General features: G+C 48.3%; 1 protein-coding gene across 1 annotated transcript in view; it reads left to right on the plus strand.

Annotated features, from left to right (window-relative positions):
- Positions 1 to 25792, plus strand: part of LOC134413846 (olfactory receptor 14J1-like) — a gene marked incomplete at its 5' end in the record, with an annotated part of 96600 nt that extends 70808 nt beyond the window's left edge. The window contains one exon of the mRNA XM_063147887.1: positions 25661 to 25792. Coding sequence (XP_063003957.1) covers positions 25661 to 25792 — 132 coding nt within the window. The remainder of the gene's footprint in view (positions 1 to 25660) is intronic.
- Positions 25793 to 27323: the final 1531 nt, after the last annotated feature.

The raw sequence follows: 27323 nt of genomic DNA on the forward strand, positions 1-27323 counted from the left end.
TCATTAACATTCAGAACACCTTAACAAGCCAAGCCTGAGGGGAAAATTCGATTTAAGTGTTCAAATCTTTTGCGGGTAATTTGACAGATTTCAGTAGTGTGTTCAAAGTGAATGCATTATATTTAAAAATACAGTGAGAAAATATTTTTTACATCCTGTATAGGATTTTTTCCTGTTCATAAATCGATCTTTGCAGTCTCCAATTGACACTGAATCCAAGTACCTCCTCATACAATTGGAATAGATATGGAAATCAAGACCCTCCATGGCTGACAATCAATCAGACTCTGTCCCTACCCCCACTCCACCATTTCCCCCATCCAAGCCCTGGCACTCAGAGCAGCCTTGCGCAAATCTGAGCTCCCTCCAGCCCAGGCTGCACCTGCAGCTTTCAGCTCCTTGGCTCCAACTCCCACCTGCTTTCCTTGGAGAAGGAGCTGCCCAAGAAACAGAGGGATGTTTGTTTAATGTCAGCCAACAAAGCCAAGGGAAGGCACAGCTCCATCAAAGGCAAAAGTCATTTCTCTGCTGGATATTAAATCCACTTTCCACATCAGGCAGCCTCAGAGCAATGGAAAACACCTTTTGTGCCTTGCACAGATCCCAATGTCCCCCCAAACCCTCCCTGCCCCAATTCTGCCCAGATTTATTCTTTGCACACATGAGTCACAGGCTGAAGTCAGGAGCTCCCTCCATGCCCAGAGGGAGGAAAAGAGAGAAAGGGGATGAAGAGCTCTCCTGCACAGAGCCAAGGTCCAAGTGCCCCTGCAGTGGGAACCACAACTCATCAGGTTTGTGTCCTTTGGGCTCAGGGACTGGTGACACTCAGAGGCACAGAAAGGTTTCTTGCCAAAAAACACAAGTTGAACATTTGAACAGCTTAATAACCATCACAGCTCTTCCCTTAGTTCTCTGTGATGTGTCAGCAGCATCTGAAATGTGCCCCGTCCCCCAGGGATTTCTGTACATGAACAGTTTTAGAAAAAGTCATAAGGTAGTTCTGTGATAGATAAAAACACAATTAAAAGGATATTTATTATATATTTATTTGAACTTCAGAAATATTGGGCAATTTCTTCCAGCTCAAAGCATGAAGCCAGTCAGTTGAGAGGCACTTGAATGACCAGAGAGCATCTAGAGGAGGAAATCAGATAGCAGTAGAAGTACATAGATCCACCTGCCGTAAAGGAAGAGATGTTCTTAGACATGGCCATTTCAACAGAAGAGCTGAAAACACCTGAAGGAAAATGGAGAGGAAGTAATAAACAGAACATTGGTCACACCAGTAGAAGACAAGATCAGTATTTTTCCTCCTGCCATCTGTATACCTCCAGGAAATTCCTGTTCCTGATGGGAAAACTGTTCCATTTCTTAACAGTACTTAAATGACCCAGATAATAAAGATTTGCTTGTATATTATGAAACTAACAGGTAATAAAAGCTGTGCCCCTATTCAGGTTGACATAAGTTATGTGCCCATGAAGAGCCAGTGCCACTTATGCCCTGAGGTGCCCAGCTGGGATTGGATCACTCAGAGAGCACTTGAGGGAGAACAGAGCACCTTGTAAGCTGCAGGTCCCTGACAGCCCTGCAGGGCTCCTGTCCCATCAACATCTGCTCTGCTCCAGTCTGAAACAGGGCCCAGCATGGTGACAGGATCATCAGAGAGCTGAGGTGTGTACTGGAATTCAATGCCCTGCCTATCCCGCAGCAGCCCTGCATTTCCCTCCTGCAGCCTTGGTTTCCAGCACAGCCATGGAGGCTCTTTGGGCTCTGGACTGTTGCTGCAGCCCCCAAGGGCAGCTGAGCTCTGCCTTTGGCACAGTCAGGCCTGGCCAGTGCAGGCCATGCTCAGCAATTGCTTGTGTGTGCCTGGCCTTGCTGTCAGCCCCGGCAGCGGCTGCGTGGCCCCTTTGTGGCCCTGTGCTGGCCCAGCCATGGTGGCCCAGCCCCTGTGCAGGCCCAGCCCAGGCCAGGAGCATTGTGGATGGGAACGGCCCCTGTGCCATGGTGCCCACAGCAGCCTTGGGGCTCTGTGCCCCATGGCCTCCCTGCTGGGCAGCCTCTGCCAGCTCCTGCAGAGCTCATGGCACCTGTGGGGCTGCACAGACAGCCCTGCCCCGGGCTCTGCTGGCCTCTGGGCCAGCAGAGAGGCTGGCCAGGGGTGGCCAAGGCCGGGAACAGGCCCTGAGCCCCGCAGGAGGATGGAGCTGGGCCACAGCCAGACTCAGCCCAGACCAAAGCTGGGCTCAGCAGCCAGGACTGCCAATGCATGGGAACAGAGGCTGGTGCTGACAAATGTCCTGGGCCCCCTCCCTGCTCTGTCCGTGCCACCAAGGGCACAGAGCAGCCTCCTCTCTGGGCCACTTGCTTGTTTTCAATGCCTTGCAACAGGCACTGGCCCTGCCCCACAAGGCCTGGCCTGAGTCCTGCCCCTGCACGCTCAGCCAGGCTGAGATGGACACTGATGGTTTCTGGGCCAGGCTCTCTGAGCCCAGCCCAGCTCCCTGCAAGCTCTGCCAGCTGCCCTGAGCTCTGGACAGCACCAAGGGCCTCTCCCCAGCCCAGCCCAGCGGGCTCTGGCCCCACAGCTCTGCTCAGGCCAGGCTGCTCTGGGCACTGCCCCACGGCCTCAGCCCCTGGCAAGGGCACAGCAGCAGCTGCAGCTGCCACAGGACTCAGCCCCAGCCATGGGGGAAGGTGCTTGGCCAAGGCCAAAGGAGGCTCCCTGGCTGCCCTGCTCCCCTCGGGCTGAGGTGCTGAGAGCTCTGCAGCCCCTGCTGCCATCACATCTGCCCAGGGCAGCACAAGAGCCCTGGCCTTGTGAGGGGGGCCTTGTGAGCCCGGCCTTGTGAGGGCGCCCTCAAGAGCTGCTCCTGCTCCAGGCCCAGGGCCCACGCCAAACTGGGGCAGCCAAAAAGCTGTGCCCATTTCTGTTCATTGCTGCTCTGATGGGGATGGATCCTCAGCCACTTGGAGGTTGCTGATGAATTTTACTCCTCCAGAGGCCTCTTCTTTCTTGAGCTACTCAGTTGAGGAATTCAGTGAAAAAGGCTATTAAACATTTGTTTAAAACATTTAAACAAGAAAACCCTGTAGGAAAATTTGAAGTTTTCAATTGTTCTGTGGTTAATTAGTCAGATTTCAGACGTGTATTTAAAGTGAATATGGTATATTGAAAACTAAGCAGAGAGAACTGGTTTTGTCCAGTTTTCTTTTCTTGTTTATAGATTGGTATCAGCAATATCCAGTTGATATTGACCCCTAACCCCTTCAAATGCAGTCTGAACAGATATGAAAATCAAGACCCTTCGTGGCTGACAATCAATCACACTTTGTTCCCACCCCCACCCCGCCATTTCCCTCACCCAACTCCTGGCACTCAGAGCAGCTGAGGAATGGAGTCACATCCAGGGGTGTCCCCATGGCTCAGGATTGGGGCCAGGTCAGTGAAATCTCTTTATTGCTGATCTGGATGAGGCCATCGAGGGCACCCTCAGTCAGTTCCCAGGTGAGCCCAAGCTGGGTGGGGGTGTGGCTGTGCTGGAGGGCAGGAAGCTCTGTAGAGGGATATGGACAGGCTGGAGCCATCCATGGGCCCAGGACAGGTGGATGAGGTTCACCAAGGCCAGCGGACAAGCCCTGCCCTGGGCTCACAACCAGGCTCCAAATCCCTGGCTGTGCCCTGCCCCGATCCCCACAGCCTGTCCTGTTTCCTTCATCCCTGCATTGCCAGGGACTTTCTGGGACAAGGGAGCTCTGCTCTGAATATGGAGGGAGGTGCAAATGCCACCATTGGAGTGGGAACCACAACTCATCAAGTTTGTGTCCTTTGGGGGTCAGGAACTGGTGAGACTCAGAGGCACACAAAGTTTCTGTTCATGGCCAACAGACCACAGCTGAACAGGACACAATTTAATAACAATCACGCTCTTCCCTGAGCTATGTACAATGTCCCAGCAGTGTCTGATGTTCAATATCCACAAGTGATTTCCATACTAAAATTAATTTCAGACAAACGGCGTTTTGTGATAGGTATAAACACAATTAAGTTCTTGTATCAGGATGCTCCTTCTGGAGTGTGGGGAAATTGGCTCCAACAATTCCTGATTTGCAAAGCTGACAGTGGTGGATGGAGAAGGGAGTCAGGCTGCTTTGGTGTTGAGGAAATTCTGAAAGCAGCCTGACTCATTTCATCTCCTCATGCCCTGGCTGATCTCCCCTCTTTCCCCTTCCACCCATCAGATTTTCTCTCCCACCAGCCCCCTGTGAAGAGCCTGGCTGTGTGTTCTGCATCCCCTCCTGGCTGGCACTGCCAGGCTGGGATGAGGAGCCCCTCAGCCTTCCCTCCTCTGGGCTGGACAAGCCCAGCTCCCTCAGCCTCTGCTCACAGCCCAAGGGCTCCAGCCCCATCTTGGAGGCCCTTCCCAGACCCTGCTCCAGCTGCCAGACATCTTTCCTGCCCTGGGGACCCAACCCAGGCCGCAGTGATCTGGATAATCCCCGTCCTTGATGTCCTGGTCACACAGCCCTGGCCCCTTGTCCCCTGTCAGGCTCTGGGGTGGATCCTGTGGAACATCCTTTGGTGGAGGCTGTGGCTCCAGGTGGGCCGGGGGGATCCCGGGGGACAGGGACCCCGCTGGGCATGGACAGCATTGGACTTGTTGGGAGAAACTGTGAGGGGGAGCTGGGGCAGAGTGACCAACCCAGTGACCTGACACAGCCCTGCTGGGATGTCACACAGCCCCTCTGGGATGTCACACAGCCCCTCTGGGATGTCACAGCCTGCTCTGGGATGTCACAGACCATTCTCCATCGTCACACAGCTGGTCTCTGATGTCACACCAGAGTCTGTGATGCCGTAGTCTGCACTGTGATGTCAGACCTCTGCCCTGTGATGTCACAGCTGGCTCTGTTATATCACAGAGGCAGTGTATGATATCATAGCTCTGAATGACCTCACATAATCCACTCTGTGATGTCATAGCCCACTCTGTGACCTCTTGTTACCAGATGATATATTGTCTCCACCAGCTGAGCTGACACCTGGAGCTTGTTCTCCACAAACCCAGGCCTGTGGAAACTACACAATGCTCATTGTGTGAGAGGGGGAACTGGAAGTTCAGCAGCCTCAGTGTCCTGCCAGCTCAGCCAGGCCCACAGGAACATTGGGGTCCACGACCACCAGGGACCACCAGAGAGCCCCCAGGACATGGGTGAAGGGGAGGGGAAATATGTTAATGATATTCAGGAAACGATTGTCACATGTGTGTTTAGTCCAGGACAATCAATTAATATGTATGCAAAATACAGAATATAAACAGAAACTCTCCTGTACTCAGCATGCACGGCTTTGGGAGGAGCTATCCTCTGTTCATCCAGCTGAATAAAGAATGCTGCTTCTTAATGCTACACTTTGGTTAAGGAGTTTTCTGTTTTACTGAATTTTTGGTAACACTCCCACTGCCAACAAAAGCTCTGTCTGCTGCTGTTCACAAACAGAGAAGGGCTGGTGGCAGATGTGGGGCTCAGAGGCAGCCTGGGGCAGAGTGACCATGAAATAATCAAGTTTTCAATATTCTGTGAAAGAAGGAGGGGCAGTAACAAAACTTCTACACTGGAATTAGGAAGGGCTGACTTTGGCCTTTTTAGGAGGCAGATTTGGGGAATACCAAATCAGGTCCTTATTTTTTGAATGGAAACAGCCCTTAAAAACAAATGGGGCCCAGGAAGGATGGACGCATTTCAAGAAAGTAATGTTAAGCGGGAAGCATCAACATTGGATAGAAGATCAGGCAACTTAGGAAGTGTTTAAGGGTGTTGTTAGGTCATGCAGAATGAAAAGCTGAGATGTGAAAGCTCAATTTTAACTTAACCTGGCCACTTCTGTGAAAAATAATAGGAAACGTTTCTATAAATGAACTAATAGCAAAACATGGGATAAGGCGAACCTCTACTATTTATTGGATGCAGTGGAGAATATAGTAACCAAATATAAGGAAAAGGCTACACTACTTAACACCTTGATTGTCTCAATTTTCAATATTAAGACAGGTTGCCCTCAGGACAAGTGTTCTCCTGAGCTGGTAGATGGGCACAGGCAGCAGAACAGCCCCTGGAATCCAGGAGGAAGCAGTGGGTGACCTGCTGAGCCACTCAGATGCTCACAAGTGTATGGGAACAGACAGGATCCATCCTAGGAGGTTGAGGGAGCTGTGGATGAGCTCCCCAGGCTGTGCTCCATCATTTACCATCAGTGCTGGCTCAGCAGGGAGGTCCCAGAGGACTGGAGGTGCCAGTGTGAGCCCATCCCCAAGAAGGGCTGGAAGGAGGATCTGGGGACCTCCAGGCCTGTCAGCCTGACCTGGGTGCCCAGCAAGGTTATGGAACAGATCACCCTGAGTGCCATACCAGGGCACCCACAGGATGGCCGAGGGGTCAGGGCCAGCCAGCATGGATTTAGGAGTGGAAGGTCCTGCCTGAGTGATCTGATCTCCTTTTATGACCAGGTGACCCACCTATGGATGCAGGAAAGTCTGTGGATGTTGTGTGCCTGGAATTCAGCAAAGACTTTGACACTGTCTCTGACAGCATTCCCTGGAAAAGCTGCAGCCCACGGCTTGGGCAGGTTCCCTCCTCGCTGGGAGATTTAAGAGCTGGCTGGAGGCTGGGCTCAGAGAGTGGTGGGGATGGTGCTGCACCCAGCTGGTGTCCAGGCACTGCTGGTGTCCCCCAGGGATCTGTGTCGGGCCCAGTCATGTTTAATATCTTCACTGGTGATCTGGGTGAGGGGATCGAGTCCACCATTCACAACTTGCAGATGGCACCAAGCTGGGTGTGAGTGTGGATCTGCTGGAGGGCAGGACAAGAAGACACAGCCTTAAGCGGCACCAGGGGAGGTTCAGGCTGGAAAATAGGAAGGAGTTCTTCACAGAAAGGGTGAGTGAGAATTGGAATGGCTGGCCAGGGGAGGTGGCAGAGTCCCTGTCCCTCTTCAGTGGCACTTAGCGCCATGGTCTGTGTGACAAGGTAGTATTAGGGCATTGGTTGGACTTGATGATTCCAAAGGTCTTTTCCAGCCTATTTGATTCTGTCATTCTGTGATGATTGGGACACTGGGGCCATTGGGACACTGCAGAGCCTCATGGAACTAAGAGGACCATGGTGACACCATGCAGCCCCACAGAACCAGGAGTCCACTGTTGTGCTCTGAGGGCAAATGGAACCAGGCAGTGCACCGTGACACTCTGGGTCCTTGTGGAACCACAGAGGCCATTTGACACTGCAGGGCCTTGTGTAACCAAGGGGTTTCACCATTTTGACACTAGAACACCAAGGAGACCATTGGGAGACTCCAGGACCCAGTGGAACCAAGGGGCCATTCTGACACTGCGGGGCCTCATGGAACCAAGGGGACTTTGTGACAGTGCAGGATCCTGTGTCACCAAGGGGCCTCAGGGGATCTGGAAGAACGTTGTGACACTGTGTGGCCTTGTGGAAACAAGGAGTCCATTGCGACACTGAGGGGACTTGTGGAACTACAGAGACCATGGTGACAGTGTGGGACCTCATGTACCCATGGGGCCATTGTGACACTCTGGGGCCTCATGGAACCAAGGGGCCACTGTGAAACTGCAGCACAAACAAGAACATGTGAAGCCCCATGGAACCAAGGAGTCCATTGTCACATTTTGGGGCCCCACGGAAGCAAGGAGACCATTGTTGCTCTGCATGGTCTCATAGACCCAAGGAGAACACTGTGACAGTGCAGGGCCTTGTGTAACCAAGAGGCCATTGTAACACTGAGGGGGCCCCTGGAACCTAGGACATCTTTGCAGATGACACCAAGCTGGATGTGAGTGTTGATCTGTGGGAGCATAGAAGGGCTTTGCAGAGACCTGGACAGGCTGGATTGAAGGGCTGAATCCAGCAATTTCAGGTTTAAAAAATCCAAGTACCAGGCCCTGCAATTTGGCCCCAGTGCTATAGGCTGGGGATGGAGTGGCTGAACAGCAGCCAGGCAGAAAGGGACCTGCAGGGACTGATGGACAGCAGGCCAGACATGAGCCATCAGTGTGACCAGGTGGCCAAGAAGGCAAATGGCTCCTGGCCTGGCTCAGGAATGGTGTGGCCAGCAGGAGCAGGGCTGATGTGCCAGCAATCATCTGCCCCCAGCTCTGCACACAGACATTGCTGCTGCAGCTCCAGAGAAGGCAACAAAAGGACATCTCTGCAGAAAATTTTGCTGGGACATCCTTTACTTCCTTTAAATACACCAAGAGTGCAGTCCCCCATTGACACAGTCTGTGGCCACAGGGAAGGTGGAGAGAAACAAAATGAGAAATGGCACAAGCAATGATGTTTCTTTGTGGACAGAATGGAAAAACTAAAACAAAGGAAAGAAATCTCCAAAATGAAACCAACAAGAAGTATCAAAAACTAGTTTTATTACAAGTGATTTGCGGAAATTGACCAGCAGTTTAATGTTCCTGAAAGCATCCAGTCATCAGTCTCCTCACAGCAGCCTTGAGCTCCTGGTTCCTCAGGCTGTAGATGAGGGGGTTCAGGGCTGGAGGCACCACTGAGTACAGAACTGACACAGCCAGATCCAGGGATGGGGAGGAGAGGGAGGGAGGCTTCAGGTGAGCAAATATGGCACTGCTGATGAACAGGGAGACCACAGCCAGGTGAGGGAGGCAGGTGGAAAAGGCTTTGTGCCGCCCCTGCTCAGAGGGGATCCTCAGCACGACCCTGAAGATCTGCACATAGGAGAAAACAATGAACATAAAACAACCAAATAGCAAGCAGGCACTAACTGCAATTAGCCCCAGTTCCCTGAGTGAGGAATTTGAGCAGGAGAGCTTGAGGATCTGTGGGATTTCACAGAAGAACTGGCCCAGGACATTGCCATGGCACAGGGGCAGGGAAAATGTATTGGCTGTGTGCAGCAGCGAATAGAGAAAGGCACTGGCCCAGGCAGCTGCTGCCATGTGGGCACAAGCTCTGCTGCCCAGGAGGGTCCCGTAGTGCAGGGGTTTGCAGATGGACACGTAGCGGTCGTAGCACATGATGGTCAGGAGATAAAACTCTGCCACAATAAAGAAGAGAAAGAAAAAGAGCTGTGTAGCACATCCTTTGTAGGAGATGTCCCTGGTGTCCCAAAGGGAATTGTGCATGGCTTTGGGGACAGTGGTGCAGATGGAGCCCAGGTCGCTGAGGGCCAGGTTGAGCAGGAAGAAGAACATGGGTGTGTGCAGGTGGTGGCCGCAGGCTATGGTGCTGATGATGAGGCCGTTGCCCAGGAGGGCAGCCAGGGAGATGCCCAGCAAGAGGCAGAAGTGCAGGAGCTGCAGCTGCCGTGTGTCTGCCAATGCCAGCAGGAGGAAGTGGCTGATGGAGCTGCTGTTGGACATTTGAGCTCTCTTGGCATGGTGATCTGTAAGAAAAGTAATCATGGAATAGTTGGGTTTGGAGAGGACTTTAAATATCCCAGCACATCTTGGGGGTACTTTCCCCCCACTGCCTGCCCAGGGCTCTGCTGCCTGGAGCTATCCCTGCCAGCAGCTGCTTCCCTGTGCCCAGGGCTGGGCCCTGCCAGTGCTGCCAGAGCCCAGCCAAGCCCTGGGGGCTCAGCTCTGCCCTGAAGACCCCTCCCAGCTCTGGCACTGCCCAGGGGATGCTCTGGGTCTGCAGACTCTGATAGGAATGTCAGAGCAACCCTGAGGAGCCTGGAAAACCGACACTGATGCTGCCTCAAAGGGGCCTTGTGCAGATATCTGTCACTGCCTGCTTTATTCAGATCTGAGACAAAATGTTTTTATTATTCCATTCTGAACTGAAAGATGAAAATCTATAGGCTCCATCCAGGCAACCCAGAGCAGTATATTAAAAAAGCAGGATTTTCGCTTTTATGTAGCCCCTGCCTTGCTATGCTCCCTGTATAATGTACTTGGAAATGTGCTGCCGTTAAATGCCATGCTAAGAGGAGCCCTGAACAATGCAGCATCCTCACCACACAAGGAGAACACTTCCAAGCCTGACCAGTTGTCTCCTCCCACCCACATCTTGTCCCCCAGAGCTGGCAGCAGCTGCCAGGGCTGGCTGAGAGCGTTCCCTGGCAGCAGCAGAGTCCCTGCCCCAGCACAGCGCCCTGGGCTGCAGGACCCTGCTCTGCAGGACAGCCCTGGGCACCCCTGGCTGCTCTGCACAAGAGACAATCAGAGAAAATACTCACAGGGTCTGTAGGCATTGGGATGTTCCAGCTTGAGGAGATGGCTCCAGGAGCTGCAGCTGCATTGTCCTGCAGCCAGAGGTTCCTGTGCCAAGGGCTGGCAGTGATTCTGCCCCAGGCACTTCTCAGCCCCTTCCCAGCCCTGACTGATTGAAGCTCTCTGTGCCTCTGTGGTGTGCTTGGGGTGGCTGCAGGCAGTGCCCCAGCCCTGCTGGGCTGGCAGAAGAGCTGCTCATTAAGAGAAATGTGCTTTTGAAGCTCTTCTTGGTTACCAGGAGCTGCCTCTGTGCCAGGAGCCCAGCCCAGCTCATCAGCACAGACACAGCACCAGGACTTTAATGAGCCTCTGGGGCTTTGTGCTCAGGCCCTGAACATCAGTCCCTGAGAGGGAGCTGAAGAAACCTCTCCAGAAGTCCAAGTCAGAATCCAACTCCAAAGTTTCTTAGACTTTTAATGGGTCCCACTGAGGGACATGACTGAGAAAGTGTCCCCAGGCCCCAGGCAGAGCAGAGAACTGGAGGCAGTGATGACAGGTGGGGACAAAGAGAAGCCAAGTCTTGGTGCCCTGGGGCACAGCAGGGTCTGTGCCACCAAGGGCTGTGAGGAGACACCTTGTCCTGAGGCACTGGGGCCTCCTGGCACAGCCCCAGCCAGGCTGGGCACTGTCACGCCCTTGTCCTGCCCTCAGCAGCCCCCCTAGCCCACATCCCAGTGACCTCAAGGATCTGCTGGAAGGAGTCCCTGGGGAGCCTTGGCCAGGAATGGCCCTGGGTGTGCCTTAATGCTCCCTGCAGGTACTGCAGGTTTTTCAAAGGACTTTGGGTTTGGCTTTTGCCTTGGAGTCTCTGAGAGGTTTGTGCACTCATGGCCTCCAATTATCTACTAAAGTCCCTGGAGAGGCTTTGTCAGTAACAACACTCATTGGGGGTCATTAATGCTTCAAGGTACTTCAGTTATTTTAAGGTACTTGGTGTTGCCCTTTGGATACAGACTCTGTGAGAGGTTTGTGCAATCATGGCACCAATTATCTATTTTAATGAGTCCCTTGAGAGCTTTGTACTGACATTCAGTGGGGCTCATTAATGCTTTGAGGTATTCAAGGTTTTAAGGTACTTTGAATTTTTTTTCTCCACTCTCCATCTCTGAGAGGTTTTTGTGCCATCCTGGCCTCCAATTCTCTCCTGCAAGGAGTCCATGAGGAGCCTGTGTTGGAGAGGGACCTCAGTGGGACCCATTCATGTTTTGAGACACTTTGGGTCTTTTCTCTGACTTTGACTCCTGGAAAGGTTTGTGCAATCTCCTCTCAGGCCCTGAGGTTCAAGGGCTCAGCTTCAAATGCACCTCAGAACTCATTAGGATCAAGCAAGTCCTGCCAAACCATGGCTCTGCCTTGATTTCCCTCTGGTCTGGAGCAGCTCATCAGGAAGATTTCCTTTTACAGTTACAGAGAAATGTTTCAATGAGCTTCTAAGAAATATGTAATCCTATTTTAAAGACTGTATTTTATTAATTTTCTCTTTTGAGAAGAGGTGATTGCAGCATTCCGTTCCTGATATTGATGTAGTGCTGCTCCTAAGGAGGTCTGGCCATGTCAGAAGAGTTATACATTGGAACTGGAGTCCATTTTGGACAGCCATGCCTCAGATTCCCCAACCCCATGTGAGACATGATTTTCACTTTCAATATTTTCAATGGTTTATTAAGTCCTTATCAAAATACAACAGAAGGTTCTTGATTTCATATCTTTTCAAATACAACAGAAGACTGAATAAAGAAAATAATACAGTGCCGGAAGCAAAGAATTCAGTCACCATGTGCTCATCTACAAAATGGATGCTCTGTCTTTTACACCTCTAGCCCCTCCCAAAGTCTTGTCAATCGACTCCTTTTTCTCTGTCTAGTGGTGGAGATCACTGTCTTACACCTTGATTGGATGTCAGGTGCTGCCATAATAACAAGCCGACCCTCCCAAATGCCCCAGCTACTGAGGCCATCCTGTGATAACAATGCAAGGGGGAGAGGAAGGATAACTATACATCTACAAAACTTCTCTTAACATATAATTAATATTCACCCCTTAACTGTGAGAGTCAACCATAGAATTACTCATCTATAACAAACCTCCTTTTCTTTTTGTAGAAGTAATTTTGCACGAACAATTTAAGTAAAAAAATTTCTGTCTCTCTTGAATGAGTCACACCAGCATCTGTTGATGTGGCCAAGGACAGTGGGAACAGGAGAAAAAAATCTCCGGTTTTCCTTAGACACATTTATTTGGAATGCACAAAATGGCATCCCGGAGGTCCAGTATGGCTTTGACTCCCATCTACCGTGCCTATGTGGCTGCTATCCATAGTCAGTGTATTTTAGAGGTCAGTACAGAGGCCAACTCAGTCCTGCCCTCCAGTCCCTGTTGAATTAAAAGACAACTGAGGAATTATAGAGGTCTGGTATGGCCTTTTCTCCCCACCTTACCATGCCTACGGGGTTGTTACCCACAGCAGGGGTATGGAACCTTCTTGGTAGCAAACAAAGGGGCCAACCCAGTCTTGCTTCCCTTCTTTTGTCTTATTTTCTTAAAGAAGCTGTCCCATTACCTTTTACAGTCCCTTGTGTACTTCTCCTCAACAAATGCTGGTATTTCTCATCCATTAAAACAGGAAGAGTTCTCAAGCTGGTTGCTGGAAGCTTGACTCCACTTTTTGGGTGTCTTGGTGTTTTTCTGGTTGTCTTTCAGTCTCTGCTTGAGAGTCAATCTTGTTTCACCTGGCCTGTATGTTACAGTCCACTCTTTGGGCTCTTCTTCTGGGCCTTTGACTCTGTTGCCATGAATCCATCCCTGCTCTGCAGTTTACACGGCCGATTCGGTGGTGAGCAGTTCCTGAAAGGGACCTTCCCACTGGGGAGTTAGAGGCTGATCTCCCTGTGGCTTGATCATCACCCAATCCCCAGGATTAATATTATGGATTCTGCAATCCAGGCTGGTAGATTAAGTAATTGCCCCTTTATGTCTTAGCCCTTCTAAGGTTTGTGCTATGGACATAACAAATTTCTTGACATTGGTTTCCCCTTCCTCATAGGTGGCAACCTTCTGGGGTGAGGTCCAAAAGGGAAACCCAAACATAATTTCATAGGGTGACACCCCCAGATCTGACTGGGGTTGGGTTCTAATTCTTAATAATTCTTAATAAGGCCAAAGGGAGACATTTTATCCATGACACTTGGGTTTCAATCATTAGCTTAAATAGAGCTCTTTTAAGAGTTTGATTCATTCTCTCAACCTGACCAGAACTCTGTGGATGCCATGGAGTGTGTAATTCCCATTTTACTCCCAGGGCCTGAACAACTTTCTGCAATATCTTTAATGTGAAATGAGTTCCCCAGTCTGAATCAATCCTGTTTGCCATCCCATATCAGGGAATGATTGATTCTAGAAGTGTTTTACTCACAACATTGGCATTGGCTTTCACAGTGGGTACCACCTCTACCCAATGAGTCACGTGATCTACTATCAGTGGCAAAAATTTCTGCCATTGTACCTGGGGAAGCTCAGTAAAGTCTACTTGGATGTTTTGGAAGGGCTCTAAGGCTAGTTGTCACCCTCTTCTGGGTGTTTTCCTCATGATTTTCTTATTCACTTGTTGGCATATCACACACCCTCCAGTTACTTGCTTAGCTATTCTGAAAATTCCTTTGCATCCCAAATCCCTTAGAAATTGATCACTTAGCGCTTGTGTACCCGAATGTGTTGTTCCATGTATGCCTTCTAGCATTTTCCTGGCCAGGAGATTATTCAACATTTGCCTTCCATCTGCTAATCTCCACTTCTCTTTTTTATCTTTCTTGGCTCCTCTTTTAAGGAGTTCTTCCTCTTCTGTCCCACTGAATACAGGGACTTTTTGCATTTCTCTCATGGGTGTCAATACTATTATTAGTGTTTTTGTCTCTGATTCAATTGCATTTTTAGCCTCTAGATCAGCCTAATTGTTCCCTCGCTCCTCCTGAGTTGCCCCTTTTTTATGTCCTTTAACATACACCACTGCTACTTCCTCTGGTAATTGTAAGGTTTCTAACTGTTCTAAAAGAAATTTTTTGTGAATCAATCCTTTTCCCTTTGAGTTTAATAGCCCCCTCTCTTCCCAATTTTTTCCAAATATATGCACTATTCCAAAAGTGTATTTTCAGTCTGTATATATTGTTCCCCTTTTCTGTGCTAATATATCCAGAGCTTGTTTTAGGGCATACAACTCAATGCCTGGGCTGACCAGTTGGAAAGTAACTTTCTCTTTTCTATGGCTACCAACCCTTCCTGCACTATAGCGTACCCCAATACCCTGTGCCCCTTTATTACCTGTGAAGATCCATCGATGTACAATTGTTTTTCGCTTTGGAGTTGTTGATCTGTTACATCCTCTCTTACTCTAGTTTGACAGTTTATAACCTCTAGGCAATTATGTATTAGTGCCTCATCTGGTTCTCCATACAAAAACGGGGCAGGGTTGAGTTGGTTACTGACGATTGGCTCTAAAACATTATCTATTAAGATGGCTTCATACTTTAGCATTTGGGAATCAGTGAGCCATTTCTCAGGATACTCGTTACTGAGTCTGGGACATATATCTTCAATTTTCAATTAAATGGTTAATTTTTTGCTTTCTGCTATGAGTAGGGAAGTCACTGCTGCACCTGAATGCAGGTTGGCCACCCCTGGCTGACAGGCTCTAGTAATTTTGATAAATAGGCCACTGGTTTCCTGGATCCTCCTCAGTCCTAGGCTAACACTTCATGTGCTACCTCTTTTTCTATATCCACAGACAGATAGAAGGGTTTGTCTAAGGCAGGAAGACTCAGGGCTGGTGCACTGACTAATTTTTGCTTCACAGCTTCAAACGTTTGTTCATTGTCTTTTTCCCACCTAATCTCTCCAATTAACTTTTCACACAAGAACCAGATGGCCTGCGTGTATCCTCCAATCCATAGCCTACAATATCCCAACAGGCCTAAAACCTTCTGACTTCTTTCTTAGTTTTTGGCCGTGGCAGTGAGACTATTCCTGTAATTCTCTCAGGGTTCAGCCCCCAGCTCCCTTGACAAATCATATGTCCTGGATATTTCACTTCACTTTCTACAAATTCGAGTTTCCCTTTTGATACCTGAAGTCCTTGGTGCCCCAGAAAATTTAACAACACTATGGTGGATTCCCAAGCTTCTTTTTCTTCCCATCCTGAGAGAAGCAAATAATTTACATATTGGATGAGCTTTATCTCAGGTTTAATGGAGAAGAGTTGTGTTACTTCTCCTAGGGCTTGACCAAAGAGGTTTGGTATAGTAGGAGGCCTAGTAAAATATCTGTATTGTATTTGAATATCTGTATATAGGCCTTGCCCCGATAAGCGCTGGTTGTTCTTGATGGGCTGCAGCTGCGATGTCCTTAATTGGGCTGCAGCTGTAGCTAGTGAAGAAAACTGGGATAAAAGGGGCTGGGCTTGGCCAGTCAGGGAGAGCCTGGAAGGAGCCCTGACTAAGAAGCAGCAACATGAAGGAGGTGAAGTCTGTGATGTGAAGAACTGCCCCCAAGAAATATCACCGAGAAGGTACGAGACTTTAGAAATATGTTTGTGACAATATGGGACTTTAGAAATATGAAATACAAGAAGATAACAACAGTTTGGGGATTGAGAAAACCCTTGGAGTAACCCAGTCCACTGAAGCTGTTGCTTTCTCCCAGAATCGGGGTTCTCCCATTCAAGAGTAAATATAACCCACTTTCCTCTGCCAGTGGGTATGCCCAAAAAGCATCTTTTAGGTCTATCACGCTAAACCACTGGGATGTTACTTAGGAGTGTATAGGGATTAGGCACTACTGGGTACCGATTCACTGTTCTTTTGTTCACTTCTCTCCAATCTTAGACAAGCCTGTAAGTCCCATCTGACTTCTTTACTGGTAATATGGGTGTATTATGGGGGGACATACATGGTTCTAAGATCCTGTCCTCAAGTAGGTCCTGGATCAGTGGCTGCAGTCCCCATCTCCCCTCCAGGGAGAGTGGATATTGTCATAGCTGAACTGGATGGTTCACATTAACTATTTTTATTACTATAGGTTTCATGTTCAATTTACCTCAGTTTTTTGGTTTTGCCCAAATCATCTCTTGAATTTTCTCCTTGATTTCTTCCCTTAATTGGAGAAGCTTTACTACCATTTTCCCTTTCTCTGGGAGCACTCCAGAGAATGTCAAAATGCACCTGTAAATCCTGTCCTAATAAATTTCATCCTGCTTCTGGAACTAATAGAACATCCCCAATTCCCATTTGATTTGTTCCTCCAAACTTTGTTTGCTGTATAGCTGAGGCTTTGAAACTTTCCCCTTGTTAATGTTTGAAAAGACAGGTGTCAGCTAATGAAGGCAGGAGCCTCCCCTAAAATTGAAAATGTAAGCCCTCTTCCCTCTACATTGTTATAATTTTGAAATAAAGGGGGCTCTCAGGCACAGATATGGGAGCAGGAAATAACAGTTCTTTATTAGGGAAGAAAATTAAACAAATAAACAATGCAGTACATTGGAACAACATTGACAGGGTCACAACTCAACCTGACACCCTGTGGGTCAGGGTGTTGGCGGCAGTCCAATTGGAAATGTGGCTGCAGCCCTCCTGCAGCGTCAGGTGTGGTTCTGTTGGAGCAGGCGGTCCTGTAGAAAAGGATGTATTCTTCCTCTGAAAATCCAGTGGAAGAAGAGACAGCTGCTGTTCCTCTGGGGAATCCAGTGCAGAAAGCTGTTCTGGTATTCCAGAATCTCCAGATTATATCTGGGTAGCAATGCTTGGCTCCTCCCTCTGGACTCACATCTCACAATGGGATGCTGTAGTTCTTATCAGTCATGCAGTGACATTCAATAGCCCATTATAAGCAGATGTCCAGTCAGAGAGAGAAGGAAAACTGCCCACTTGACAAGACAACTGCCATAGAGATGGCAATAGAGTACGTCTTGCCTTGTAATCTGGAACAACCCCAGAGCCATCAGCCCATCTCTGCTGGTTATGTGATGAGGCCTCCAAATCCCATCTTGGGAGATTTTTGGTTCCTCTCCAAGGACTGTGAAAATGGAAAAATGTGGTCAAAGGCATTTTCTCCCAAATTTTGCAGTGACAGGCTCAATATCTCTAAATTGAATGAGGGTAGATTTTCATTTGTTAGAAAGAGGAAATATTTTATAATTATGAGAGTGGCACAAAATGGCAACCATTTTTTCAGAGAAGTGGATTCCCTATCCCAGGAATTGTCCAAGAGCAGGAGATTTGTGTAGCCTTGCCCATTGAAACCCTGTCATCCCCAGTGACAGAATTCCTGCATTGTGGGTTCTCTGATGTGCTGGGTGCCCTCACAAGGCTTCTGGCCAGAATGCCTGCTGAGGGCAGCCAGGCTGCTGCTGGGGCAGTGACCTCACAGCCATCACCATGGCAGCCCTGTCCCCTGGGCCTGGCTCTGCCCTTTCCTCTGCCCCTGCCTTGGCTCTGCTGGCATGAAGAGTTTTGTCATTAATATCTTGTCCCCAAGGTGCTGGGGCCAATGGCTTCCCAGTCAGGCTCCTGGAGCAGAAGTGGCTTTTCAGAGCCCAGCCAGGAATGAGCCCTGAGGCAGCAGCTCTGCAGTGGTGGCCCCAAGGCCGGGCTGCCAAGGGAGGCTTCTGGCCATGGCCTGCAAGCAGCTGCTGCTGCCAAGGTGCCTTTGGTGCCTCAGGCTCTGCCTGGCACAGCTCCCAGCATGACACTCTGCCCTTGTGCCCGAGCCCTTCCCTGTGCTGGGTCTGGCCTGGGGCTTTTCCTGCAGCGGGACCTGCCCTGCTGATGGCACAGGAAAGGCAGTTCCTGCTGGAGCAGGAGGCTCTGCCTGCAATGGACTCCAACAACTCCAGACAGGACCTGTTGACTTCAAAATTCCTTTCCAGGGAAGAATATTCTAATTGTTAGAGCTCCAGTGCTGTGGAGGAAATAACTCTAATCAAGATCTTTCTGTCTAAGCATGATCAGAATTTCTAGAAATCTGTCTGGTATACCATCATTAATTCTGTGGGATAAGTTCAATTCCCCCTGTCCAATCTTTTGCACCTTTGTCAATGTCTGGGGCTGGGATTGGATCCAGCCACTCCCAGTCTCCTCTCTGAGATGGAATTTTAGAAGTCTAGGGGTTCTGGAGGGTTTTATGGGTTCTATGGTGGCTGCTGTGTGCCATTTCTCCACCCCATGACTCAGCAGGAGTTTCTCCAAGGAAGAAACAAAGCTTTTGCCTGAATCTCCTGTTGAAGTGAGGGGAGAACGACCATCCTGTGATGCATCGAACTCGATTTATTGATCGATCAGTCAGCTTAAATAATAGTGTTAACGAACTTCATGCATATTCCGAAATACAGGTTTATGATAGGCTAACAGAGAAAACTCTAACCACACCTTTTGTTTTACTACACCGTTGATTGTTTACACAAAACAAAACCAGTGTTCTCACTGTGTTATGAACGGTTCCCAAAACTTCCACATCTGTTCTCAGGGTGCCATCTTTTCCCAGAGAGAGTGTTACACTTGTTATGAGAAGACTGCCTGAGAACTTTATTGTTTATACAATGATGCCTGAAAGAGTCTAATTGTTTATAGAAGTCAGGCTGGGAACTGCTTCACAGCTACCTGTTACTTTTCTCTCAATTGTATGCCTTCATGGCCTTTTTCTTTAAGCCATGCTTGAACTAAACTCCCGACATTTCCCCTGCTTTTTTCTTTTTGAGAAAGGAGTTTAGTTTGCCAGGTTTTCTCTATCATCCTATTAACCATCTTTTGAATACAGCTACAGAAACAAGGTAATATAAGTAAAAGTAATAAGACTACCCCTAATATCCCTATAGCATATGTTATAAGGTTTCTTAGCCAGGGTCCCAATCCGAAACTTTTCAGTCACTCATCAATACCCAATCCTTCTTCTTCCTTAAGTTTGTTAAAACCTAGCCATAGCTCTTTCAACTTAGCATGAATAGATACAGAATGATCAGATAAGTTCATGCAACACATTCCTTCAAACTCTTCACACCCATGGCCTTGTGCTAATAATAAGAAATCTATAGCAGCTCTATTTTGTAGAACAGCGTGATTAACACTTTGTACATCTGAAGTTAACATATCTAATATCTGTGAAGTTTTATTCAGTTCACCCTTAGCCCAACACCCTATTTGTTTTGCTAGAGTCAACGCTTTGCTGGCAGCACCCCATGGTAGGAAAGCTGAAACCATCACTTGCTTAAATTTACTCCAGAACCACGGATCTCCTATTTGACTACAGTCTAAATTATGTAAGCTACGCTTTTGCCTGCTTATCTTATGGCTTAATTGCATTAGCACAGATATATTAGGGTGGAATAAAGATAACTTGCCTAAATAACAAGGTCCACCCTGAGGCTGGGCAGGTATACCATTCCAGGCTCTATCTCCGCAAATTAGAAATATACCCGTAGGTAATTTCTTAGGTGTTATGATGCTAGAGCCTTTACAATGATTGTAGAGTTGTTTAGACACTATGTTTGGCTTTAGGGCTGAATCCAGGGTAGCCCACGTTTGTGTATGTGGATTCATCTTTTGAGGATTAGAATAATCAAAGCTAAACCACCCACCGTTGGAAGTGCTGGTCATGCTAGCATTTGCACTCCCGAAAAGCTCCAACTCCTCAGGTGGAGAATGCAAAGGAATATTAAGTGATTGAATTAACAGGCATTGACGGTAGCCGTCACTCTGACTGGCAGTATACCCTTTAGGCAATTTAATATTTACCATACTGCTCATACATAAGGCACGGTTGTTAATAAAACTGCAGAATTCTTGAGGAGACCATACTGGAAGTCCTACCAAACATGTTCGAAAGGGGTTAGTAACTCCTCCAATGCTGAGACAAAGCGATGTCTGATTAATCTGCCTAGCAAGTGTTAACCATACATTATCTCTAGATTGACTAAAATGTGTTACTTTTAATTCTTCAGCTACCACTACACCAAGTAATATAATAAAAGGAAACCTCATTTTTCTGGTTTTACTTTGACCTTCTTCTTCTTATCAGTTTTTAACCTTACTGTTCCTGAGGCCCGAAGACCACACCTTTGTAACCTTCTAATGCAGTTGTCTAATGCCTGATTGGGATCTCCTTTTATAGGCCCTACAATGGAATGTTGTGTTAAAGGCACCAGTTTTCTACACCTTACAGAGGTAATATATGATGCACTTTGAGCTTTAACCCTTTTCAAAATACACTGTACCTCCCACCGATAATAAGCCAAGATTTTCTGCTCATGTGACTCATAAAGAGCTAAAGCTGAGGCAGTGTTTAGTCCTGTTTCATTCCGTAGTGCCCACTCCCAATTATGTTCCCAGTTATGTTCATAATTACAGGTATTACACCATAAATGAAAAAGTGACAACTGATCCACCCAAAAAGTCCTGTCACAACCCCCACAACACAGTGCAACCAAAGCAGCACAATGTGGGCTGTGACATTCAAGGCAGTTCTCTTTTGCCGGTCCTTTTATATGGAAAGATGATAATGATTCAATAATGTCAATCAGTTCCCTGGTTGTCCGGCAACTGCGTGTTATGGCCCTGTCGATCGCCTTCGAGTGTCCCTTCAGTTGAAGCAGTAGTGGTCTCAGGATCAGGAACAGCTTCCTCTCCAGACGGTCCTTGTCCTCTTCTGTGAGTTGATCCACCAGGCGCTGCATCAAGAACAGGTTTAGTCCACTTGGCAGGTACCCACAATGCTCCTGTAGGGGTGGAAATACAAACATATCCCCTTCCCAAGAACAGGACCTTAGCAGGATCCTTCCACAGCCCTCTCTTGGGGTCTCGGTATTTTACCCATACCTCTTTTTCCTGCTCACCAGTTTCTGGTGGCTTATAGTGTAGTTCTGCTGGGGGCTGCCCTACATCACCAAACACACACAAATGATTGATCACAAATAAGCTTTTTAGTAATCTGGAGTGGGGGTCAGTTACCTCTTCCTGTTTGGCTAAATACTTCTTTAAGGTACCATGTGCCCTTTCAATGATGGCCTGCCCTGTTGGGGAATTAGGAATACCTGTAACATGTTCAATCCCCCAATTTCTAAAGAATTTCCCTATTCTATGACTAGTATAGGCAGAACCATTATCTGTTTTAATTCTTTTTGGTGTACCCATCACTGCAAAGCAACTGTACAGATGTCTTTCTACATGTATAGCTTTTTCTCCTGACTGAGCTGTTGCCCATATATATTTGCTATAAGTATCAACGGACACATGTACATACTTTAGGTTGCCAAAACTAGGGACATGTGTAACGTCCATTTGCCACAATTCATTTGTTTGCAGGCCTCGTGGATTTACTCCTAGGCCTAAACCACTTCCCCCATTATGGTGACTACAAATAGGGCAAGCCCTCACAATGGCTTTAGCTTCTGAGAGTGTTATCTTAAATTCTCTGCTTAAGCCTTTTGCATTCTGGTGAAACATTGAGTGAGCTTCTCGAGCCAATTGGTGACTTGACAGAGGTGTACTTTGGGTAATAGTAACCAATCTATCTGCCCTATCATTTCCTTCACCTAAACCAACCTTCCATTTATGACTTCTAATATGTATTACAGCATAAGCATGTTCCCTGGATCTTGTAGCTCTTTTTAGCTGCAATAGTAGTTCATATAGTCTTTGATTTTGCACCTCTTTTATGGAAGCATCTTCAATTCTTGCTACAACTCCTGCTACATACAGAGAGTCTGTAACAACATTCAAAGGTTCCTTAAATTGTACCATTGCCCATACCACTGCTAACAGTTCCATGGTTTGTAGGCTGTCCACTGCTTCTGCTTGCAGAATGTGATGCTTCCATACTCCCTTTTCTTGCCAGGTTATTGCAGCAGTTCTTGATTTCCTGCCAGCGTCTGTAAATGCAGTAATAGCACCTGAGATAGGAGAATTCTCTCGCTTTGGACGAGTTATCCAGTCCCAGTCCCCTATCCATTGAATAGATGCTGGTCGAAGCTGGTGTGTTTCAATAGGGCAACATGCACCCAAAAGGGCTTCCTGCATTTCCTCTGAATTAGTCAAATACCAGTCCAAGGTATCCTTCTTCATTGGAATCTTGATGGCAGCTGGTTCTGACCCAGCTACCTGCAACATCCTTTCTCTGCCCTTCTTTATCAAATTTGCTAACATTTCAATTTTTTGAAGAAGAGTCTTGCTTTGCTGTAGTGGGGGGGAGATCCATTCTAATATCCGTGTTTCCCCTGTTTCTTTTTTACATTGTGTAAGTGCTCCCAAAAGATATTGTGGGCCTTTCCAGATGGTCAGATCTATGGGTACTTCTGGATCCCTTCGATGAACATGTCCATGCATAACATAGTCCATAATTTGCTGAATGGCCTGCTGTTGCTTATCAGTGATGCACACCGGATGAGCTGGATCAGTTCCTTTTAACAGTGGACGCAGCTCATCAAGCAGTTCATTAGGTATCCCCACCATTGGTTTTAACCACTGTAAATCACCTAAGAATCTCTGAGCTTCATTTAAGGTAGTTATTTTTGTTTTTAATTGCAGCTTTTGAGGTTTAACAATTTGTTCTGTCATAGACCATCCCAGATATTTCCAGGGAGCAGTTGTTTGAATTTTCTCAGGAGCTACTACTAAAGAATATTGTGCCAGTGTTGTTCTTATTTCCTGGACTTGTTGTTGTGTGAAAGGCATCGGCTGAGCAAACAATACATCATCCATGTAATGATATATCACTGTATTAGGCCATTGCTTTCTGAGAGGTTGCAAAGCTGCACTTACATAAAGCTGACACAAGGTGGGGCTGTTCCACATGCCTTGCGGAAGAACGGTCCATTCAAACCTCTGATCGGGTGCTTCTTTGTTAATCGCGGGCAATGTGAATGCAAATCGTCGCATATCCTGCGGGTGAAGGGCAATAGTAAAAAAGCAGTCCTTGAGATCAATAATCAGCAAAGGCCAATCCATCGGGATCATGGCTGGGTTAGGTAATCCAGGTTGCAATGAGCCCATAGGTTCCATCTGATCATTCACAGCACGCAAGTCATGGAGCAGTCTGTATTTCCCTGATTTCTTTTTGATTACAAAAATTGGAGTATTCCAGGGGCTGGTAGACAAACGCAAATGTCCCTGTTGAAACTGTTCTGAAACGAGCTGATGTGCGTGTTGTAAACTTTCCCCTTTCAAAGGCCATTGCTTAACCCATACCGGGGTGTCATCGACCCAGGTGATGGGAATTGGGAAAGTCCAAGCAATGGCTTTTACTCCAAAGGGTGTTCATTTGTTAGAACAACCCCTAGCTGAGCCATAATGTCCCGGCCTATAAGGCATTGAACAGTAGGTGGTAACTGCACCACTGAGAAAGTCGCCGTCAGCTGCTTGCCGTCGATGTGAACTTGAAGGGGGGGCGAACGGCTTGCCAAGGTAAATCCTCCTACCCCGGATACGGCAGTGGCTGCCGGCTGCAAGGGCCAGTGATGAGGCCAGCAGCTAGGACTAATAATGCTGGAATCTGCTCCAGTATCCAGCAGACCTGAAAATGACCTTTTCTGTCCGTTATATTCTATCTCAACTTTTTTCTTCGGTCTCTCGGTAAGATTTAAAGTTAACAAAGTAAGTCCTCCTGTAGAACCAAAAGCGCTGTCTCTCCTCTCTTGAGTTTTTATGGGTTGTATTCCTTTCGTCATTTGCTCAAGCGGTACCAGCTGAGCAATTCTTTGTCCTTTGTTAATTTGGAGAGGAGGAAAAGGAGTATAAACCATGACCATAATTTCTCCCGTGTAATCCGCGTCAATAACGCCAGGTAAAACAAACAGTCCTAACATAGATGCGGAAGATCTCCCAAATAGCAGCGCACCCATCGCTTTGTTTTGTATAATAATAGGTCCTTGAACCCCCGTAGGGACTTTTTGCGGGTGCGGAGTCATCAGCGTTACGTCTACTGCGGCTGCCAGGTTCATGCCGAGGCTCCCTGTGGTGGTGGGTTGGAGACTCCCGGCTGCGGCGGGTTGGAGACTGCCTGCTGCGGCGGGTTGGAGGCTCCCTGCTGTGGAGGGTTGAAAGCGTGGGGGGGTGTTATCTCTGCAGCGGCAACTTGTGTCTGGGCGCGGTTGCTGCGGGAATACGCGCTCCTGGAGAAGTTTCCCGACCTTCGCTTACAAGCGCTTGTATGATGATTATCCATACGGCATTTCTGGCACCAGACTCCAGTAGCCTGGCACTCTTGGCGCGTATGTCCAAAGCCTCCGCAGCGAAAACATTTTATGCGGCCCTTTTTACTTGACGCTGCAAATGCGGCTGACGCTTGAAGAGGTGCAAGCGCGGCTAAAACCTGACTCTGAGAAGATTTTGCCTGTTCTTGCAACCCTACTCCTAGCTGTTTAATTGCGTCTACCACTAAAGCCTGCTGCCCGGTTGGCACAAGAGCCATCCTCTCCAATGCCTCCTCAATAGTCCAATTTGCTCCTAAGGTATTAAGTATGTTTCTAGTGGCAGAATTACAATTTTGGATCGCACACTGCTTGAGAAGGGCCCCGCGCATAAATTCGGCTACTCCAGCCCTCTCAATTGCAGCCGCAGCTCTATCAATAAAAGCGCCAAATGATTCCTCTCTACCTTGTTTAATTCCCATATATACTGGTATCCCTCCTGGTTCCTTTACCCTTTCTATTGCGAGTCTGACTAACCTCATTGCCTCCCGGCACTTCTCCTGACCTATTAAAGCTTGCGCCTCAGTGCGAAGAAAAGGTCCCAGACCCGTAAGCTCATTAACAGTGACGCCATGGAGGGGGTCACCCTGCTGTCTTTGCACTGCCACGCACTCATTTACTAAAGCTTGCCAATGGGCGTTAAAAAGCAATTGCTGATGTTGGGTAAAGATTAATTTGACTATGCCACGACAATCATTAATAAGAAGAATACTGGTGTCAAAAATATAGTCCAGCATTTGCTTGGCTGGTTCGCTTTTAAAGCCAAACTGACTAATAACCGTGGCTCGCAACTGAGATAACATCTTCCAATCTAAAGCACTAATTGTCGCTTGCATGCCTCCACCAGCCTGAGGGGTGAAAATAACCGGACAAGCCAGTTCGCTCGCTAAGCTAATCAACTCCTGGTCTCCTTTTTCCACTGCATCTTTGGCCAGAGCTGCCCACGCATCCCGTCTTTCCCGTGCAATCATCGCCGCTCGATCGTTTTCCAACCCAGGGCTCTGATTACTTTTCGAGAACGGAACACACGTTTTTGGCTCTGGCTGCTGCGATGCGAGCGATACGGGAGGCTCAGAAGTGCTACGGATAGCCTGCAGCAAAGCAGGCAATAAAGCACCCTGCGGAGCACCCTGCGGAGCTTGGCTCGTTAGGGGGGGCTGGTTTGTTAAAGGAGGCGGTGGAAGCGGCGCTGGAAGCGGCGCGGCTAAAGGAGGCGGTGGAAGCGGCGCTGGAAGCGGCGCTGGAAGCGGCGCGGCGGGTAGTAAAGCGGCCTGTGGAGTTTGGCTCGGAACCTGGCTTGTAGCCGGGCTCACAGCCTGGCTCGGAACCTGGTTCGCAGGAACCTGGCTCGGAACCTGGCTCGCAGCCTGGCTCGCAGCCTGGCTCGGCGCCTGGCTCACAGCCTGGCCCGCAGGCGGGCTTGCCGAGGGAGGTGGCGAGGCTGGTAATAAAACCGTCCTCATTGCGGGGCCGAGAGGGGTCCCCGACTCTTTATCAAACTCCCTGTCTTGATCGTATTCTTTATTACGATCGTGAGCGGCAGTAGCCTGATGGGCAGCCCTCTTTTCCGCCTGAAACTGCAACAGTTCGGTGTTAATGACACGCCATAATTTACCCATTTTCCTAGCAGTTTTATCATCGTCTAACGTAGCCTGCCATAATATATCACCAAATTTACGCCACTCATACAACTCGTGAATCGTGTGGGGATTCACAAAGACTCCCCGTTCCAGACCATAAGCCAAAAGACCTTGCAATTCCTTCTGTAAATCTATTCCCTTAATTTGCCTTTTTTGCAAAAAAGTAATAAAAAGTTCATATGCGGGTTGCCTTTCCATACCTCTTTTTAAGTGCGCACTTTTACCTAGCAGGGATTTCCAGGCATCGGCCACACGTATCAGCTGGACCCATCTAATATGGTCGCCAGGGCACGGCGCGTATCGGCGGCTTTTTTTTCTCCGCTTTGGTTTCGCGCTTATTTGCCGCTCCCACTGCTTCGGAGCCTGAACCAGTCCTCACTTCTCGTGGTGTTCTCAATCCCCGTGGTGGTCGCGATCGTCGTGTCCGCTATCACGTCGGGGTCACCATTTGTTGAAATGAGGGGAGAACGACCATCCTGTGATGCATCGAACTCGATTTATTGATCGATCAGTCAGCTTAAATAATAGTGTTAACGAACTTCATGCATATTCTGAAATACAGGTTTATGATAGGCTAACAGAGAAAACTCTAACCACACCTTTTGTTTTACTACACCGTTGATTGTTTACACAAAACAAAACCAGTGTTCTCACTGTGATGCGAACGGTTCCCAAAACTTCCACATCTGTTCTCAGGGTGCCATCTTTTCCCAGAGAGAGTGTTACACTTGTTATGAGAAGACTGCCTGAGAACTTTATTGTTTATACAATGATGCCTGAAAGAGTCTAATTGTTTATAGAAGTCAGGCTGGGAACTGCTTCACAGCTACCTGTTACTTTTCTCTCAGTTTCATGGCTTCATGGCCTTTTTCTTCAAGCCATGCCTGAACTAAACTCTCCACACTGGGGGACATTGGAGATGTTTGGACATTGGAGATGTTGGGGTGATGGGACACTGGGGACACTGGAGATGTTGGGGTGATGGAGACCTTGGGGACACTGGAAGCCTTGAGGACACTGGAGACATTGGGGACATTGGAGATGTTGGGGTGATGGGACCACATCCAGGAGCCGCTGCACAGCTGGGCCACCACCAGGAATAGCACGTCACCCACCAGGACGGGGTGGCAAGACACCGGGGACAAGCCTGGGGAAAAGGAGACCCGAGTGAGGAGACCTTGGAGACCTTGGAGA

The sequence above is a fragment of the Melospiza melodia genome, unplaced genomic scaffold (genome assembly GCF_035770615.1).
Source record: "Melospiza melodia melodia isolate bMelMel2 unplaced genomic scaffold, bMelMel2.pri scaffold_54, whole genome shotgun sequence".
Taxonomy (NCBI): domain Eukaryota; kingdom Metazoa; phylum Chordata; class Aves; order Passeriformes; family Passerellidae; genus Melospiza; species Melospiza melodia.